Source organism: Polypterus senegalus, chromosome 13, assembly GCF_016835505.1.
Source record: "Polypterus senegalus isolate Bchr_013 chromosome 13, ASM1683550v1, whole genome shotgun sequence".
NCBI lineage: Eukaryota > Metazoa > Chordata > Cladistia > Polypteriformes > Polypteridae > Polypterus > Polypterus senegalus.
The window spans coordinates 129310412-129330257 of record NC_053166.1 but is presented as its reverse complement, the minus strand read 5'-3'; the positions used below and the strand labels follow the sequence as shown (position 1 = coordinate 129330257).

General features: G+C 36.9%; 1 protein-coding gene across 4 annotated transcripts; it reads left to right on the top strand.

Annotated features, from left to right (window-relative positions):
• The first annotated feature begins 11841 nt into the window (after nt 1-11841).
• psmg3 (proteasome (prosome, macropain) assembly chaperone 3) lies at nt 11842-16264 on the top strand. Of its 4 annotated transcripts, none has more exons than XM_039775767.1 (3): nt 11842-11900; nt 13341-13567; nt 15646-16264. In XM_039775767.1, the coding sequence occupies exons 2-3, from the start codon at nt 13352-13354 to the stop codon at nt 15796-15798; spliced, it is 369 nt and encodes a 122-aa protein (XP_039631701.1). In that variant the 5' UTR covers nt 11842-11900; nt 13341-13351; the 3' UTR covers nt 15799-16264. The 4 variants fall into 4 exon arrangements, with proteins under 4 accessions (XP_039631701.1, XP_039631699.1, XP_039631700.1 ...); XM_039775765.1 differs by lacking the exon at nt 11842-11900 and adding an exon at nt 12066-12222; XM_039775766.1 differs by lacking the exon at nt 11842-11900 and adding an exon at nt 12253-12379.
• Nucleotides 16265-19846: the final 3582 nt, after the last annotated feature.

Here is a 19846-nt window from a genome sequence, read left to right as displayed (position 1 = left end):
TTGGATTCAGTACTCAAAAGAGTTCCATCTACTGACACTGTAGTCCTGCTGGTAGAATTTAATGCTCCATAATAAACAGATATGCCTAAAGAGGCATGATTGGAAGAAATGCCTTGCCAGATGTAAAAGAGTGGTGAATTGCTGCTGGATTTCTGTGCTAGTCATGGATTGTAAATAGTGAATGCCATGCTTGAACACAAGTAAGCTCATACGTATATCTGGTACCAGAGTATCTCAGGTCAATTGGTTGATTTATAGAGTCATCTGATCTATGACACTGAGTCTGTATGTTCAAAAACCTCAGGTAAAGACAGCTGACTCAGAGAGATGGAAAAATCTGTGCTACCCAAATGTGTGATGAGGGTTTGCTGGAAATGACTGGAGACGTCTGTGTTTGAGATGAGCTCAACTCTTACATCTAAGAAAGAGTCTCTTGAATCTCAAGAAAAGTCAGGGACATGGAGCCTAATTGGACCATTTGTAAGACCTCAGTAGTGGATGCAGCAGGAAGGAGTTGTGGCCTGATAGTTGCTTTTGCCTGTCATGAGACAATTGAAGCAAATGATTTTGGGCACAAGTAACAAAGGAAGTTGTTAAGTTAAAGAAGGAAACCGTTTGTGCAATGTTAGCAGGAAGGTCTCCACAGCTGACTAAGATGTACTCTCACACCTGTAACTAGAGTAGTGACCAAAGCAAGGGTCCATGTGCAGGTAAAGTCTGCTGTGGCTATGAAGAATGAATTTCAGACAGCCTTAAGGAGGTTCTGGTAAGCCATTCAAACGCTCAACAACTGTAGTCAAGATGTCACCCAGACTGTTCTCAAAAACGGTAGGGAAACATTGACCTCAATAACCAATTATGCAGACAAGTAGAAGATACCATGAGAAACTCCTACACTCGGTGGATTTGTCTTCCTCAGTGGAGGCAGTGCCTGAAGCTTTGGTTGGTGTTTGGGTACAACTTCATAGCCAAGGTCACTGCTAGATTAGATTAGAACTGACTGGAAATGTTGAAATTATTAGATATTGTGGAAGTAGTATAGCTAACATGCATCTTCATTGTTGTATGGAATGCAGGAACGGTGCATGAGGACTGCAAGATTGGTGTGGTGGTCCTCATTTTTTTTAAAAATAGTGGACAAGAAGGGGTATTACAGTTACCAAGGGATTACACTAATCTGACCCCTGGAAAAGCCTGTCTTGATGAAAAATGCATGCATCTTGTTCTACAGTGGGACAGAAGTGGTTCTGAGATTGACCAAAGACTTTGTGCAGTGAGAATAGTTCTGCAGATATTATACTTGACTGGTAAAGGGAAAATGAAGGTCTTGGCTGTTGACGTATTCAATGTACATCTCCATCCTCACCTATGGTCATGAGCACTGGATAGTGACTAAAAAAATGAGATTGTAAGTTCAGATCACTGAATTGTGGCTTCTAACGAGGTTTGCATACTGACTGCTGCTTCTCCAGATTGAAATGAATCAGCTGAGTTGGTGTGTGCCTGTAATTAGAATGCCTACACAATGTGTTTAAGACACCATCTATTAAGTAAAGAAACACAGACCCTGTTTCTGGGTATTCCCTGGATGGACTGAAAGACGTTGCTGAAGATAGGGTGGCCTGGTATGCTCAGCTCAATAGGTTGCTACCATAACCCTCATCAGGATAAATGGAGTAAAAATGATGATGACAATGATGAAAATCCTGCAGCCACTGTGGCCCTCTATGACTGGAGCTGAGCTCCCCATTTTAGAAATACGCAGAATGATTTTCATTTTTGAAAAAGAAAAAGTGTGCTTAATTGATGCATGCATTTCCTCCTTAAACAGATTCAGAGAAAAATCAAAGCTAAACTGTTTAAAAAAGATTTGTAATGTTGAACAGAATAATTAGAAGAATATTTGAAGAATGTTACTTATCTTAATTATTCCTAATTATTTTTTAATTGTTTTTAACAAATGTTTCCCAAACTTGGTCCTGGGAGACCTGTGGGACAGCTGTTTTTCTTCTGAGCAATTGCTCCACCAAAGGTTAATTACAGTCTTAAATTAAAAAGCCACATTTTTTTCTGGTACTATCTTCAGTCAGAAAGCCAACTAATAAGCTCCAAAGCTTCATCAATAAAAACAACAAAACATTTCATTCTCTGCATTCTTAACAGGAAGAGGAAAACACATTGAAGCAAACTAAAAGCAAAAATGAAAGCTACAGCCAGAGCCACCCAGTGGAAATTAAGGGTAAGTGCATCTTAGATAGACAGGGCCCCGGACCTCAGATTAATGCACCAGTTGAGGGACGTCAGTCTAAAGGGTTGTTCCATCGATCATGATATTCTATATGCTATTATTAATATTTTCAAGTCGTTCAGATTTTAAGTTTTTAAAGTGAGTATCTGTTATATTTTATGGTTCAACTGGACATCCTGGGTTAACCTAGAAAATGGCAATAAAACCAGTATAGAGGTGGAGTGAGAGAAGGAGGATAAGCAGTTTCTGCCATTTGGCAGGAAATTAAATTGTTCATTGCAATGAGTCAATTTTTTATCATATAAAATATTGCACTATTCCAGTTAAATTCAGTATTCATACAAAATGTCTAGTTCAGTGCTGATTGACGCCAGAGTCTTTTCTTGTAGCATCATCCTCAAGGCAAGAACTAGGCCTGGACAAGGTACTAGTCCATCATTAGACCCCCCCACTTAGCCTAATCTGTATGTATCTGGAGATGTGGGAGGAATCTAGAGTACCAGAAAGAAAATCCACACAAACCAAGGAAGAACATTCTGCTGTCACACAGACCAAACCCTGAAAACCTAGATCTGTGTGGCAGCAGCACTAAGTACTACTCCACTCCACTACGTCACCCTTAAGTTCAGCATAGTCACTTACAAATGCTGTAGTGCATTTTATAATTATATGATGCCATATTTTTTCAATTAAAAATGTTCTTTTACAATAAGATATGCAAAAAGTCTACAGTTTAAAACTGGAAAGTATAAAGCCTGATATTATCAAAAGCAAGTATTACTGCAGTATGTTAGCTTATTGTTTAACTGTACACTGTGAGAGTTAAGTTTGGGTCTTCTCATGTCTCCGTGGATTTTTTTTTAAAGTGCTCCGATATTCTGCTACATCACTAAGACATCTAGTTTAAGTAAGATGACAGCCACAAATTAGCACTGTGTGTGTAAGTGTAGAATAAGTACAAGAGTGAGATCTGTCATACACTGGCACTCTGTCCAGGATTGGTTCCTGGCTTGTGTTAGGTGATGCAGAGGTAAGCTTCAGCTCCCATGACTCTCTGATTTAAAGTAAGGGATGGTTGGATTGATGGATCTGAAGGATGGATAATAAGACAGGCTTAAGATCTGTCAAAGGCTTTGAACTGTAAAAAATGAAATGAATGAATGGATAACAGCTATCAACAATATTGTCACATAAATAATATATCAAAGACAGATCAACAACAGCTAACAAATGAAAAACATTTATTTTTACTTTAATGGCAAAAGATGACTTTGACATGGATTCATTTTTTACCAGCAAGTGTGCATTATATATCACCTAGCATTTACTTTGTAAGGGTTTACTCTGAAATGTAATCCTAATATTGCGCACGATATTCTGACAAAGTTTTGAAATCTAATATTTGGGGAATTTGAATTCTTTACCAAATGGCTGAGATGGATTGGTTGATAACATGTTTATTTAAAAAAGAGAAAAATCTTAAAATTAAAATTAGCAGAGTATTTGTTTGGGAGCTGCTTTACCCTTTTCAGGTGGCAGCTATCAGTTAGAAGGCCTTAGCCTAAAAGCTTTGTCATGCTGAACAGAAATGTAGGGCATTCTGGAAAAGCTGAAAGGCAAAGCAGGATTTAGGGAGTTTTGCATAGTTAGAAAGTGAAACAGGACCCTACAATGTTCTGTATAGCCAGCCTGTTTGCATCGAGTATAGTGAAACAGAAGAACATAAGAAATTTGACAAACGAGAGGAGGCCATTAAGTCCATCAAACTCATTTGCTTAACTAATAGCTAAGCTGTCCAAACATCTCATGCAGATTCTTCTCAAAGAATATCAGGGGTTTGGCATCAATAAAATGGCTTTGTGTTGGATTCCTGTTACTCTTTATGGAAAGAAGTGCATCCTGGCTTCTGTCCTAAATGAACTTCCATTAATTTACACTGGTGTCCTCGAGTATGTGATTTGCCATTCAGTTGAAAGAATTCAGCGGAATCTGCTTTATCAGCGCATTTGAAAATTCTGAAGACCCGTCTTTGGTCCCCATGCATTCTCCTTTGCTCGACACTAAACAGGCTTAATTCTCCGAGTTTGTCACAGTAGGACACGTCCTTAAGTCCTGGGTTGCACTTGCTTGCTCTCTTCTACACAGTTTTATGTGCTACTATGTCTTTCCTTTAGGTGATCAGAATTGAATACAGTACTCCAGATGAAGTCTAATTAGTGTGTTATACTTGTCCTGTGAATTATATTCAACAGTATCTATGATAAAATCTATTTGCCTTTTGGTTCACTTCTGCACATTACTACGATGATGAAAATATTTTCTCAACATAAATCCATAAAACCTTTTCAGAAGTTGCTTCCTTTAGGATGCTGTCCATCATCTTGTATTTATAATTGATGTTCTGTTTGTACTTTTCTACATTAAACTGCATTTTCCAGTGTTTGCTAGTTTCTACAACTTGTCCAAGTCTTAAGACTTGGCTTTTGATTCCCATGGGACTTGACCTTGAGCTTGTATGATAATGATTTAGTAACATCACAATGTTTAAAAACAAAAAAAACTGAAATAATGTTAGCTGCCCTGCAAACAGAAAGAAAGGTAGGTGCTCACTTTGGGCTGGGGGGAGGATGTGGGAATGATGGCCACCTTTTGTTAGATTTTTAAAATGTGTTCTCTCAGTTTAGCACAGTTGGTGCCTTTTTTGCAAAAGTGGAACTTTCTCTCACTTCAGGTTATTCTGACATTTTGGTTAAGGGTTCAGCACAGCTGCAGAATGGCCACTTATAAGGAGTTTTTACCTATCTGCTAAATATTGAACATAGACACTTGGAAAGGAGCTCTCTCTCTCTGGCAAGAAATCTTTATTTTCATTTTTTAAATTAAGAATGTAAAAATCACACCTATGTAAAGAATAGTGACAAAACCCACTAAACTCATTTGTTCTTGAGTTGAGAAAAATCGTAAAAAGATTCAGGAATTTCACTCAACTTGGCAAAATGCATTAAAGTCAGAGGGGAAGGAAATAAACTGAAAAAAATTTTGAGAGGATTATATTGGTAGAAAGGCCTTTTAAGTCCCTGAGGGCTAGTGAAGTGTCTGTGAACTATGCCATATCAATTACTGTGTCCAGAAATGTGACCTGAGCTGTGAGACAGCAGTGCTAACCACTGTGTCACCATGACTTCCTGAAATAAAATTATGTCACACATCATGCTGTGTTGTTGCTTTCTAGAGCCAGTTCAGTTTCAGAGAAAACACACTTTTACACAGGCATACGTCAGACAAATGCTGGATCAAGTGTGATCACTCAGAAGTCTCATATTTCACAACAATAAAAAACTTTATAAGTGATTGTGTGATGCAATTGGCTTAACCTGTCTGAGATATTTGCCTTGTGCGTCATGTAGCCTCACCCCTGTGCAAGGGGAATTTCTCTACAGAATGCCTTTGAGTTATTTTAATTTCAGAAAGATACAAATGTACCTGAACTTCTCTGAAAATTATTTAAGTTTGGCTTTTGTCGTAAAAGTTCAAAAATAAAGAGTGTTTAAAGGGCTGTTTTTATTTTTAACTAATAGAATGGAATATCAGAACAGTAGAATTTATTGCAGACAGTGGCAAGAGAAGCAGGGAGCATAAATTCAATGAGGGTTGGCCCTCACAAGCCCTGTGCACTTAAGAGTTACAAAACGCCAGAGAAAGAGCAGAGACAGAGACACAGCAATCCCTGGAATCTATAGTAAGGAGCAAAAAATCTGTCCACAGAATTACACATTAATATTGGCTGGGGATCTGCCAGATGGGGTGTTGCCGCAAGTCATGAGCTGGCAGAAGAGGGCTACCAGCCAAAAGGGCAGGAGGTGCAGTGTCAACAACTTTGCCAAATGCCCATTTCAACACTGGATTTGAAGGTGGCTGAGTTGGAGGGGCCTCTTACTCCCCAGCATCTGCATGATAAAGGACTGGTGCTGTACGTTAAAAAGAGGTGTCTCTGGGCATGGGCCTCTGCGCTCTGTTCTGTAGCTGAGGGCTGACTTCCACTGGCAGACACTTCATCTGGGGTGTAAGAAATCAGCATTATGTACTGAGGGGGCTGTCCCATCCAACACTGTCTGCTACAGCTTTCTGATGTTACCTTGGAGTTGCAAAACATTTTGAGGCACTGGGAAAAAAGAGGTTTTTCTAAGCTGGACACAAGGTCAATTTTCAGGCAAAAAACTGGCAACAAAGTTCACCAGCAAACCATTACAATTTGCCAAGGAAGGCGCTTTGGAGAATTTCACCAATCAACACTATAAAGTAGCCATCTAGGATATGTCACCTGTGCCTAATTGAACATGGTTGCATAATTGTTGTGTTATAATGGTTGTATAATTCTTTGATTTGCTGCTATTCATTATTATGCAAATAAATATCTATCTATTATTAAAAAAAATCCTGGGAGGGAGACTAGGGAGACGAGACGTGATCTTCTCGGAAGACAGTTTGACGTCCCACAAGAGACACTTTAATGTCACACAAGACAAGGCAGTGAGACAACATTTAAAACAAGTTCACTGACATCTAACCAAGCAGTTGTTGGAATGCTTTTGGCAGACAGACATCATGTGCTCCCAGCTCTTAAAACAACAAGCAGAACACGCAGTTTGCCAGCAGCAGAAAGCCAGCAGATGATCCCACCGCTTCTCCTTAGCATGTTTTCAGCCCCACCCCTACCCCCACAACGCGAGTGGCAGAGACACAAAGTGGCAAAAGGACAGCTGCTGTACAGGCTTTTAAATGATCAATGCACAGCGTGCATGCTGCTCGCCAGCAGCAGCAGCAGAAAGACAGCAGCTGAACGAAAGGCATCTCCTTAGCATGTGTTCAGCCATCCCCCCTTCACAACACGAGCAGCGTTATAAGTCCTGTGTGAAAGATTTAACCACGCCCGGAAATAAAGGACAAGTATTGTTTTTACAAAGGTTTTAAAAGTGAAAATAATGCATATGTAACAATTCCGATGAAAATAACAATCTCTTTAAATTGTATATCCAGTAAATCAAACCCAGCGAGCGAAGTGAGCAGGAGGCGGAGCCCCCTAGTTATTTTTAAGTAAAAGCTTCAAGCCATTCTTTGTCTGATTGCTACTAGCACTGATCATTTCTTATCTAACTGAATTCCTTTAAGGCCATGAGGGCATGCTGTTGTCAAGTCCTCTGTTGATGGTAAAATTGTGTTGAAGTAAAGGACAGAAAATGAAAGACAGACCCAGTTATTAGAGGTCCCTAGGGTTGAATCCATGAGGTACAATCCGGACAGTGAAACAGGAAAGAGATTACAGGTAACAGTTGTACAGCTGGGTTTGACGTTTCTTCCTATCCCGCATTAAGTAAAAGAACATAAGAGTTCAGTTAGCATCTTTCTGGTTAGGTGCATGTCACAGGTGATTGGATAACAAGATAAAATTAATTTTATTTTAAAGTATACATTTCATGTTTCTCTATTATATAAAAAAAATCCTGGGATGAGACGACTTGAGATTTAACCACTCCCACGGTCCACTCACCTCTCATTTGTGTGAATGTTATTGTCAGACACAGTTCCTGTGCTCTCAGGTCTTATAAATTTTTACATTTTCCTCATTTTGATACAAGACATACAATCTATTTGTTTCCTTCGATGTAGTCCTTTTCTGGACAATAATTTTGTATGTTCTAGATGAAACGTCGATGACTAAGCGAAGAAGAAAGGACAGCACGTTGAAAAGAGGCCAAAAAGTGTTGGAGAGAAAATAATTCAAAAAAGAACAATAATAATCTAAGTGCAAATTCGGAAAATAATGAAAGTTATAATCAGCCCGGACCAAGCAAAATTGAAAACCTAATAGGACCAAGCAGGGGCGGAAATAAAAGACAAAGAGTAGAAGACAAAGTAGAACATTGTAAAGAGGTTCAAAAACATTGGCGTGATACTCATTCAGAGCAGGTTAGAGATAATGAAAGTACTAAAATTCGAAAGTCTCAAAAAACTGACAGTATAGATTGCATTAGCGCAAACAAATGGAAATTATTACTCGGTGAAAAAACAGAACAGTGAAAAGAGATTGAATATATGGACATAGGTGATATGACAGGAGTATGTAGATTTTGTTTGGCTTTAAAGTTTAAGTCGCAGACTTGTAGATCATCTAATTTGTATTGCCATCAGGGAAAAGTAGTGTTTCTTCCCAATGAAGAGGCTTATCTACGAGAAATAAAAGATTTGTCATTTGGTGAAAATGAAATCCACAAACACTACAGGCAAAATATTCGAATCTACAATAATCTGTTCACGTTTGCATCATTCAATGCACAAAATGTAGATTTTCATGATTCAGGTCCATATGCTCTCAGAATCTGTGGTCCCGCAACAATGAAAGCTGCTACAAGTTTAATTCAAAGAAACCACAATTCAGTCAGGTTTATATTTATGATCACAGAGAAGCGATGCAACATAGAATTGAAAGAGTTAAATGATTGGACATATTAGAAATTCTACAGCCAATAATGGATACAAATCCATATGTCCAAAAGTATCGCACTTTACACAAAATTTATCTGAAAAACACAGACAAAGAAGTTTTCTTGGATTTCTATATGAATCCAAAGCATCACATTCACATATACAGTATAATAAACCAACATGTGATGAATTATCAGCAATAATAGTTTCAAAAGACAGAGATATCAAAGACAGAGTTGATATTAGCGATTATCCAAAAGTAAAGCACGATTTGTTGCAAGCGTCAGATCCAGGAAATGACTAGCGCGTAGGGCCCGCACGGGGTTTGGCGAGTGAAGCAAGCAGGGGGCAGACCCCCCTAATAATAATTTATGAAAAAGACCATGCCTTCATTTGTTTCTCTGAAACGCAGACACCTCATGGTTATTTCAGTTCTACAGTATGTGTATCTTTTCAGTTCTGACAGCATCATGTATGACTTTTTTCATGACAGCTGTCCTTATTTTATAAATTGCTTAAAAACTAATCTTCTGTTTTTTATTATTTGTAGTAAATGTTATTATCAGACTTAGGAGATTTGCAGATAATTGGGCAAATTCAAATGGCATGGCAAGTTTAGAAGAATATCGGTACTGGTAATAATGAAAAAATGTCAACTCACAAAATTTTTTCAGTAATTTGCCAGGAATTAAATGGTCAAAGGAAAAGAGAAATAAATCAATAACATCCATCCATTTTCTAAAGCACCTTTTTCTGATGTAGTGGTGTGCAGAGTCTCTGTGTATTCTGGCAGTTAGGAATAAAATCTTCACCGGATGTTGGTTTTGCCAAAATAAGTGGACAGATGATGAGTTCTAATTACAGAACTTCAAATTCATGTAAAAGGTTAAGTAATATCCAAGCCTGTTACAGGATATATAAAAATATTTGAGAGTACAAATTTTCCAAAAGTTGAAAAATCCTGAAAACAAAGACTGCACAAAATGTATTCCTAAGGTCTACAAGAAGCAGGAAGCAATTGATTACAAATACAAACCTTACCATTTATTTTTCACAGCTCGATGTAATCCAAGGGAATTCCTAAGAACTGGGAGTTTGCCATCATTGTTCCATTATATAAAGAGAACATTACATTGACCCTGCTAATTAAAGGCTAAATAACTTAACGTGATCTCATGTAAATTAATAGAAGCAATTAAAAAAAACAAGATAAAACCATCCAGTAATCAAGTTGTAACAGACTTGTGGCTTGGATTAAAACAGGGGCCTGATACTTTATTTATTTTTTGGAATTTGATGATGAGACAACAAAAACATGCAATTGGTTTATACGCTTATGGGGTCATTATTGTCACACATATTGAATTCAGTGAAATTCTTACTTGCATGTTTTAATCAAAAAATAACACAGTCCCACTCTCTGGTGACATGATTAGTGAGTATATCATCCATGCCTTACCTTGAAACTCCTGTCTTCTTTTCTTGAAAATGATCAGAACGCATATTAAAAGATAACTTTGATAGCAGGAGAGTTTATGACCTTATCTACCCTGACTTCCAAGAAGATTTTAATGAGGTATATATCAGCTTATCATCAAAGTACAAGAGGTAGAGTTACAGGGTGTAGTGTGCATCTGGGTGCAGAATGAACTTCAACACAGAAAACCATTAGTTACAAATTACCAGATGTCAAATACTGTATATTACAAATCATTTTTTTACATTTGTGGTAGATACTAAGTGCAAACCACATATAGAAGACAATTAAAGTTCTTGTTGAATTCTTAAGTTAAGGTCAGATAGCTTCCAAATGTAATTAGAGTGGCGAAAAAGTGACTGGTATACAAGGTACAGAACACTACGTTAGGTGAAAATCTTCTAAACAGAAAGAGGTTAATATTAGATAATGGAGGTGAAGCCATAATTGGAATAGAAAGGGCACCTTTGCTTTCAAGGCCATGGTAGCAATGATGAAATCACACAGAAGGCCTAGTACACTTTTAACAGCTAAACGGCTAATTGAGAGAAAGGAAAGACTTCAGGTAGAACAAACTGAGTCTCAGAGAAACCATGGCAGAAGTATGTCAAAGTATGAAGGAAGTATGATGGACACTGTTACTTTAAAATCACCTCTTCAACAGTTCATGTCGCCTGCAGAAATTCTCAGATGATTCTGCACTTATGGGGTGTATTGATAAGGGGGATGAGACAGAGGAGAGGCGTCAGGTGGAGAACTATGTGCTTCTTAATGCAAACAGAATTGTCTGCATGTTAACATCAACGAAACCATGGAACTGGTTATTGATTTTCACTGCACCATACAGCCTGTATTCCTGGTCAATATTCAGGGAGTGGACGTAGAGGTGGTGCACTCCTTCAAGTACTTGAGGGTCCAAATCAACGACCGGCTAGACTCAGGTCCGTCTTAACGTAGAGGCACTCGCTGGGGGCAACAGGAGAATAGGGGCCCGTGATGTTTCTGATACCTATGTATGTTTCTGATTTGCCATCAAAACTCGGGCCCCAGTGCACTACTTTGCCCAGGGGCCTATGATGCTGTTAAAATACTGGTCTAGAAACACAGGAGATCTATACAGTATAAGAAAGGGCAGAGCAGGCTCTTTTTTCTTAGGAGACTGTGTTCCTTTAATGTGAGTAATGTCATCCTTTACACATTCTGCAACATCGATTCTGTAATGGCCAGTGTGATTTTCTATTGCGTGCCAGGCCACTAATATCACTTCAAGAGAGGCCCACTGAATCAACCAGCTAATTAAAAGGCAGGCTAAGTTATGGGATGAGGGAGAATGAAAACAAAACTGAGTACTGCTGGCTCCTATGACCTTACTATTTTAATAGTGCATTGATAAATGGATATGATCCAATGCCTCAGCTCCTTAAAATGTCTCTAAAAGGGACAAAATGCATCGAATATAACTGGAGGTCTCAAATGAATATGACCGAACAGTGGGCAATACAATTTAAAATCCATCCATCCACTATTAAACCAAGCCAACTGAGGCTTGCAAGTGTTAGAGAACATCCCAGCAGCACCTACTGTATAATACACACCTTGAACCAGCCGGTATGGGCCTCCAGCTTGTCACATGACACGTTTACCCACGCTGGCCTGTCGGATATGAATTAAATTGTGTGGGCGCGGCGACAGGTAACGTTCTAAGTAAAGGGCACTGCAAGGTGGGGACAAGAAGCATTACGTCAACATCGCAAAAATGCCATTCATGTGCCGTACTTTCTACAACTAGCTTTTCTTGAATTGCACGTTTTTTGAACAGCTTAAAAAAAAAAAATCACAAAGAAGGTACACGACAGTGCCGGTATGCGCGAGGGGTGGCGCTGTGGTGCGCAGTGCTGCTCGTCTAACTACAACGTGTTGTGTTTTTTTGCTGTAGCAGCGGCGAAATTGCCGTTAAGTCAAAATCTCTTATTATTTTGAACCTCTTTTACTAATTTTTTGGCATCGATATAAGGTACGGATAAACTCGATCGCCGTGCTTTTAAATAATTTCCGCAATAATAGATAATAAAGAAGAGCCGCGTACAGGCCAAAGCCGATCCTCGGTACTCGAATTGAAAGGACACGGCATTCAGTGAATCCTCAGGCGGTCAGATTGCAACATCGCGCTGGCAAGTGTTCGTGTTGTGTTAGCTTTATGTTATTGTCGGCTTTTATTTTCATTAAAGCAGTAATGGATTTTATAAAAGTTAGAATGTTTCAGTTATACTGTTGTTCAATAAACATGAGAAAATCTCGATTACTGCATTTTAACTAATTTACTGAACCTACTGTATAAAGTTATTTACTTAAAACGATATCTTTGTTAAAACAATCAACAATAACATATCTTAACTTTATGAAACCCGTTTAGTCTAACAGAGGGCCACGTTTAAGGAGCTTGTCTCAAGGAAGAAAATAATTTTTGTGTTGTATTTTCTTCATTTGTATTGTTTCGGTGGGAAGAAAAATCGATTACAAAACTTGAGTTGCACCTTTTTTTGAGATACAAAGGACTAACTTTTCTAGATACTGTATTTTGAGTAATAGCCAAAAAAAAAGAAGAATTAATATAAGATAAAAGTAAGTTCCCGAGAAAGAGCCTTGACAGTTATGTCACAAATTTTATTACACATTTAAATGGCAACAATATGACCAAGCCAGCCAAGTTGTTCTAAGCAAACTCTAAACTATAATAATGTCCGGATAAAAGTATTAGTCAGTCAGTCATTGTCCAACCCGCTATATTCTAACACAGGGTCACGGGGGTTGCTGGTTCCAGCCTTAACATTATTAAACAAGAGCTAATAATAATTATGAAAAATAAAAACTCAAAATTAGAGTTTCTGGAGTATTTATGCAGTTATCTACAGTGGTTTCATGCCATATTTAAATTAGGAAAACGTTCCAAATATTTGGTACATAAATGTATAATACCAGGAAGATCAGACAGAGCAATTTATATACAGTAATTTTAATGTGTTTAACGTATCAAAGGGCCACAAACATAAAGGAATTGTTTTGAGAAATGAATGTACAGAATGAATTTTAATGCCACAAATAACTTCAATGTATTTTTTTCTTTTACAATAGGTCCATTAACAATGGCAGCTGAGAGAGTCATCTTTTCAAAGTGCAAAAATGAGATAATCAATGGTGTCTCCACTCAGATTGCCTGCACAGCATTTAGCAACTACATTTTTGTGGTCATCACACAGTATGGAAAAATGGGAACATTAATATCACTTACACCTAATGTGACATCCTCTGATATTAGTAAACCTATATTTACAACAAAAGTACTGCTTGGAAATGATGAGGTAAACCTAAAACCTTTAATTTTCTTCAGTTGTTACAGATTTACAGGTTATAATGTATTTACCAGAGTAAGTGAATACTCATAAACGAAAGCACATATAGATATACTAAAAAATGGATATGGTTAACAATTCATTTCTGAGAGGAGATGTATACAGGTTTGTCAAATAATTGTTACTATGTTTTATACAAAAGAAGCATTTTGCTAATTTTATAGATATTTGAAAGACATACTCTTAAACAAAATAGCAAGACTGGCTTCTCCAGTGCCACAAATGAAAATTTTGATTTCTGTTAGGCGTGAAATAATTTTAGTATACAGTAAGAAAAGAAACATACCTGTGCATTACAACCATGCATTAACTCCTCTATTATTGTAGCTGCTTGTTTGATCCCTATTGAATATAAGTAAAGGCAGAAGCTGAGAAAGAAGATTGAATTTTGAAAATACTTTCATCTGGTATATAATTAAACATTCTCTTAAACAAAATTGTTAATTGCGAAGAAGGTAATTACATAGTTATGTAAATGAAAGATAAATGATCTCATTAACCAGAATGTGAACCCTATGTCACAGTCAGTTGATAAGTGTAAATATTTAACAGTTTACAGCAAATTTTAAATTGAGTGAGCTGGAATTTAACCTTGTTGCATGTTGTATTTGCAGACTTTGCTATTTATAAATTGCATTTAAATGGCACTTCATTTCAATAAGCCTACACTTCAATTTTTTATCTGCATTATTGCATAAGCATCACACTGAATAATAGTCAACCAAAATGTAATATTTGATAAACGGTGTCTCAGTTGAATAAATGAAACACAACAATATGAAATGCATTTATTTATCTTAATAGGAAATGATATGCAGTGCCCAAAGCCACATGTGAAGAAGTTAATACCACCTTGGATGCAGTAAATTATTACATTTTCTTTAGCAGCAATTGGTCTATCTGGACATTTCCTGTATTTTTTTTATCAAGCTATCATACCACTTTGGTGGAATTTTGACCCACTTCTTGTTGAACTGACTCAGCCTGGTGACATTTGTCAGCTTCTAAACATAAAGTGATCAAGTCACGTCCCTTTTAAACTAGGGTTTAGCCCTAGACTTTTACTAGTCCATTAAAAGTGTAGTTTCTCAATTTCAGCCATTCTGAAAATTTGTTTGTGCATTTTTAGATCATTGTCTTGCTATATTACTTCAGCTACTACATCTTTTTCATATTCTCCCTAATAATCCTTTGATACAAAGAAGAAATTATTGTTCCTTTACACATGGCAAGTAATCCTGGTCCTAATGTGGCAAAGCATCTCAACACTATGACATATCCACCATCGTGCATGACTGCTTGTACTAGGAGGCTGCCACTTAATGCATTTTTAGTTTTTATACAACATAATTGGGTAAAACGAAGCAAAAAAGTCCCACGTTCGACCTTTCTGGCCACAAAGTCTTTGCCCAGAAAAGAGGAGAGCCCTCCATGTGTGTTTTGGCAAACTTGAGGTCAACACGCAAATCATTATTAATGAGAAGCAGTTTCCATTTTGTTACTCTGCCATGAATCCAGTTTTGTGCCTGGTGCCCTTCGGGAATTTAAGTTATGGCCACTAATATTAAGTTCCCCAGGTTTTTTTTGTGAATTCATGAAAAAAAATTCTTCCAAGTTCATGGAAAGCAGTCATCAATATTTTTTGTTTTCAGGATTTTCTTTTTGTACCTTGAGAACATTTGTACTCCCATAGTAAGGGTCAGATATTGTCCGATTTATACTGGGCAGTGATGACCTCAATCAGGTCTCACTATTAAGTGTAGCTTTTAACAAAAAATATTCTTTAATTAAGTTGAGTCCAGTTGGAATGTGGAGCAATAACTTCTTCACATGTGAGGACTGGATGTCTGATTATCTAATATATTGTGAAAAGTATGAAGTAGTGTGGATAATAATGGGGGAAAAATCTGTTTTTGGTATTGTATTTTGTTTCTTTTACAGTAGAATGCTCAGAATAGCACTGTTGATTTTTAATCAAGTTAATTTAAATGTGCAGCTTATGATATTCTTATTTAATTTCATTACAGGCTGTAACCCATGTTTTTGCTAAAAACCTGGTAACGTTTGTATCACAAGAAGCAGGAAACAAACCTGTCTTGCTGGCACTGGCCCTCAAAGACAAAAGGATTGAAAGTATAAGAGACATGAAGGAAATGATCAAAAGCTGCCAAGTATGGTAGAAGCTAGTCAGATTGCTAAAAGCGAGACCAAAGATTCAGATGCCAATTACAACAGCAGAAACGAATCACCTTTTGTTCGGAGATGAGAATGCAAGAGATGATGAAATGCTGAAGGGGAAATGTGGGAACCGAAAGCATTGAAGGAAGTTGATGTCTTTGGTTACTGACCATTTTGCTAATTATGGAAAATTAAATTCATTAACTTTATAGGGTATCTGGAAAGAAGTGGCATTTTTTATATTAATTTTCAAAAAGACTATTTTATACTTTAATACAATATTTATTGTAGTTTTTAAAAGACAGTACTGCGTGAATATTTATAGGGCAGCACAGCATGAAATAAATGAAGTGTCATAGCAGGAGTGAAGCTTTATGATACTGTAATGGGTTACAAACTAGCAGACTGGCTGTCACATAACTTTTACTGTTTTTGTGCTGCAAAAGTGTAATAAAACGTGAAATCCACTGTTTTTTCCTGTGATGTTTTTATTTTTTTTTTATTTTTGTGTTTGATAAAATAAATACAGTTATTGTTTATATTTGACTTTTTCACAACAAGTTGCCTGTTACACTGATGGTAATTTTAAAATGTAGGCAGAATACAATATATGTTATTTACCAACTGTGTAACTGAGTTTTCCTTATTAATTGGCAATTACTTAGGGTGTTCATGTCTATTTTTGAAATTGAATGATATGTTAACCTTGCACTTGAGCTTACGGTTTTTCTATTATTGAACATAAATGCACAGTTATAAGTGATGGAAAACTGAAGAAATGTATTTTTAATATTAGTCTGAGATTATTTGCTTTGATCTCTCTTTCATTATACAAAGAGTTAAAATTCCCTAAGGATTTAGCAGCTTCCTCAACTTAAACAGGTAGGTAGGTCATTTTAGATGGCCATATTTAATAGCCCATTCTGAGTACAGTAAGTGGGGGGATTGTGTGTGAGTGTACCCTGCCATGGAGTAACGGCTTGTCCAAGGCTGGCATCTGCTCTGTACCCATTGCTGCTGAGATACACACAGACGTGTGAATTTAAACTAGACACGTGTGAATTGAAAGTAGACAAATAGATTACAAAATGGATTGATGTACGAAGCACATTGTCTAAAATATGTCTTGATTGTCAGATGTGGAAGAATAACATTTAACACATGTAACTGATAGGTAAACCAGTGTTCGGCTAGAATAAAAATTATAGGTATTTCTGATGTTATTATCAAATGAAACACTTTATGTCACATGTGGTTTAGGAGTAATTGTCATGAGGAAATTGTATATTGTTTGCAAAACAAATTATTTTGTTGTTTAGTTTTTCACTTGTACAGTGGCATTGCTTCCTTGCAACTTCAGATTAGTAGTGAGGGGTAGAGAGACCACTCTTGATCAGGAAGTTAGGTTCCATAGCCAGTTTTGGGTGTAGAGATGAATACAACTACATCTAGCTGGTGTTTTTCAAAATCTCTCACAAGTACCAGTTCAGTCCCTCCCAGGTAAGTCCTGTTCCACATTTCAAGAGCATGTTCTCTTTGCCTTGTGTGGCATTGCACCACCATGCAGCTTTTTCTGGCTGTGCCAATCCAGGCTACATGGATCACCTGGGTATTCACTGGCAAACACCGTTAGTAGACATGTTTCCAGACGCGAGTCCAAGTTATCAACGTTGAGGGTGAGGTTTTCTTAGATTAAATGAAAACATTCATGCGAACAAGTTTTGGATTGCTGTTTGTCGGGTCCCTCCCTTAGACCAATTTGCTGTTGGGTAACCCTAAGAGGAGCACATGTCTTCAGACAAAATACCTATAAGGATTATTGAGGCAAACAAGCTCTTCAGCACATCAAGGTCATTTTGCCTTTCATGGTACTTGTGAACCAGTTGTAGTGCTCTGATCCTGAACTCCGTGAAGGGTGCCATACAAAAGAAAACTGAATTGAATTGAATCCTAGTTGGCCCTGCATAATATAAATTACTTTTTAGCTAAACTAACAGAATAATACTCATTATCCACCAAAATCATTTTTCCTGGGGAGGTTTGTATCAATTAATAAAAACAAATTCTTATTTTATACCTTAAATGTGCACTTGAAAGGGCTATCAGCAATCTTGGGAAATATTGTACCTTGCATTGGCTCACTGAGTTGGAGAAAATGAGTGTAGATGGTGTTGCCTCTGACGCAGAGTGAGGAGCCTGTCGCTGAGTTGGTAGTGTGAATCTGCAAACAGTCGACATGGCAGAAAAAAAGAGTACTAGAGCCACATCAAAAGGACTTGGGGAAAACTGGAGTGGCAACAGTGGTGTTGGAGGGCTGCTGAGGAAGTGGCAGTGCATTTCACTTTGTATTAGGCTCCCAGTAGCAGTGCTGATAGATAGATAATTTATTAATCCCAAGGGGAAGTTCACATTAAGATAAAGTATCAACTGAATAATGCCATAAAAATATCAAACAAAATGAAACTATCAACATATTGTCATACAGTATAGCCAAAAATGGACAGGATTAAAAGATATTTCAACATCAAATACCAAACCCCTGAAATGAATATTAATACATTTACTATTTTTATTCAGTTTGTAACATACTCAATTGTAATGTACATAAACAATCAATGTGATTCATGATAATGATGAAAACTACTGTATGAGCAATACTGTAATGTATACACATTAAGCTGCATCAAAAAAACAAATTGTACTCATATTTTGGAGAAATCAAGAACTTTAGCCGACTTTGAGACGATGTTTTAAATATAACTGAAAATGTTCACCATAACCTGAAACGGTACAGCAAAAAAAAGAAAAAGTTGACTTAATGCATTACATTTTCCCGATGCATCAAACTATCATTTTCTCTTTCTCTCTTAGTATATCCTTTATCATTTGTTACATGGAATCTTGATGAGATTCAAATCTAGACACAATGTCTAGTAAATCATCTGCAGGCTGCAATTCCAGACCCAATTTATATTTACATTCGGCATAACCAACTTTTGGATGAAATTGGTGTCACCCCAAGAAAACCTGTAAGCGTACAGAAAGAATGATCCATAAACTCAGCACTCTAACCAGGCATTGAAGTAAGTTCAGCTGAGCTACGAACATAAACCACTATAACCACTGAAGTGCCTCCCTACAGTTCCAACGTTTGAAATAATGTGATAGACTCCATCAGTTAAAAAAAGGTTTTAAAATCATGTTAAACTTGAATTAATATGAAACAAAAGCAGAGTAAACACAAAATTTTGGAATTAATATTGGTGAGTACACCTGGTATGTTTTTTAAGAAGCTGTTGTAAATCTTTGTGACACTGGCTTAAATTAAGAGAACTTTGACATCCTTTACAGTAATGTATGTATTATTTTCAAGGACTTGGACTAAAAAAATGATAGCACTTATTCATATTACATGACAAAAGATGGTAATATTTTGTGTTATTGTGCACTGAACTAGGAAATAAATTCAAACTATCCTATAGATATTTTAGTGCAAGATGTGAGTTCACTTCCATATCTCTCTCTATATATAAAATCCAACGTTTGTCTGTCTATATGTCTGTCCACTTTTCACAAGAGAACTACTTAATGGATTTAGATTGGGTTTTTTTCTATCATTTTCTTGAATATTCTGTGGGTTAATGATACTTCATAGTTACTTTTCTACTATGGTAACTGGACACCACCCAGTACTTTTTACCTTTCAGTGTTACCACTAACCCTGGCGTCAGATATCACACATTATATTTAGCGTTCATCCTAACTTACAGTATCTGAGGCCCACTAGTCCAGTAGAAGATTTTTTCTGTTCTGCCACCCCTCTGGATGAGATTTATCTTATGCACCATCATTTCATTTCTCAGACATACAATTTACACGATCTTATCTTTGATCTGTCTGCAAGAATTGTGATGAATGAAAGGGTGGAGGTTGCTGAAATTTTGTGATATTTTGCTGCCCTTTTTTCTCATTAGGAATAACATTATGCTTATAATGAAATTAACCCATTTTAATTGTGTTACATGGTTTGCTACTTGTAAAATATATAAC

Excerpts from the sequence above, each read along its gene's own strand:
- psmg3 (XM_039775767.1), top strand. The coding sequence starts at position 13,352 with ATGGCAGCTGAGAGAGTCATCTTTTCAAAGTGCAAAAATGAGATAATC. Across the intron at positions 13,568-15,645 it reads TACTGCTTGGAAATGATGAG|GCTGTAACCCATGTTTTTGC; the intron begins GTAAACCTAAAA and ends ATTTCATTACAG.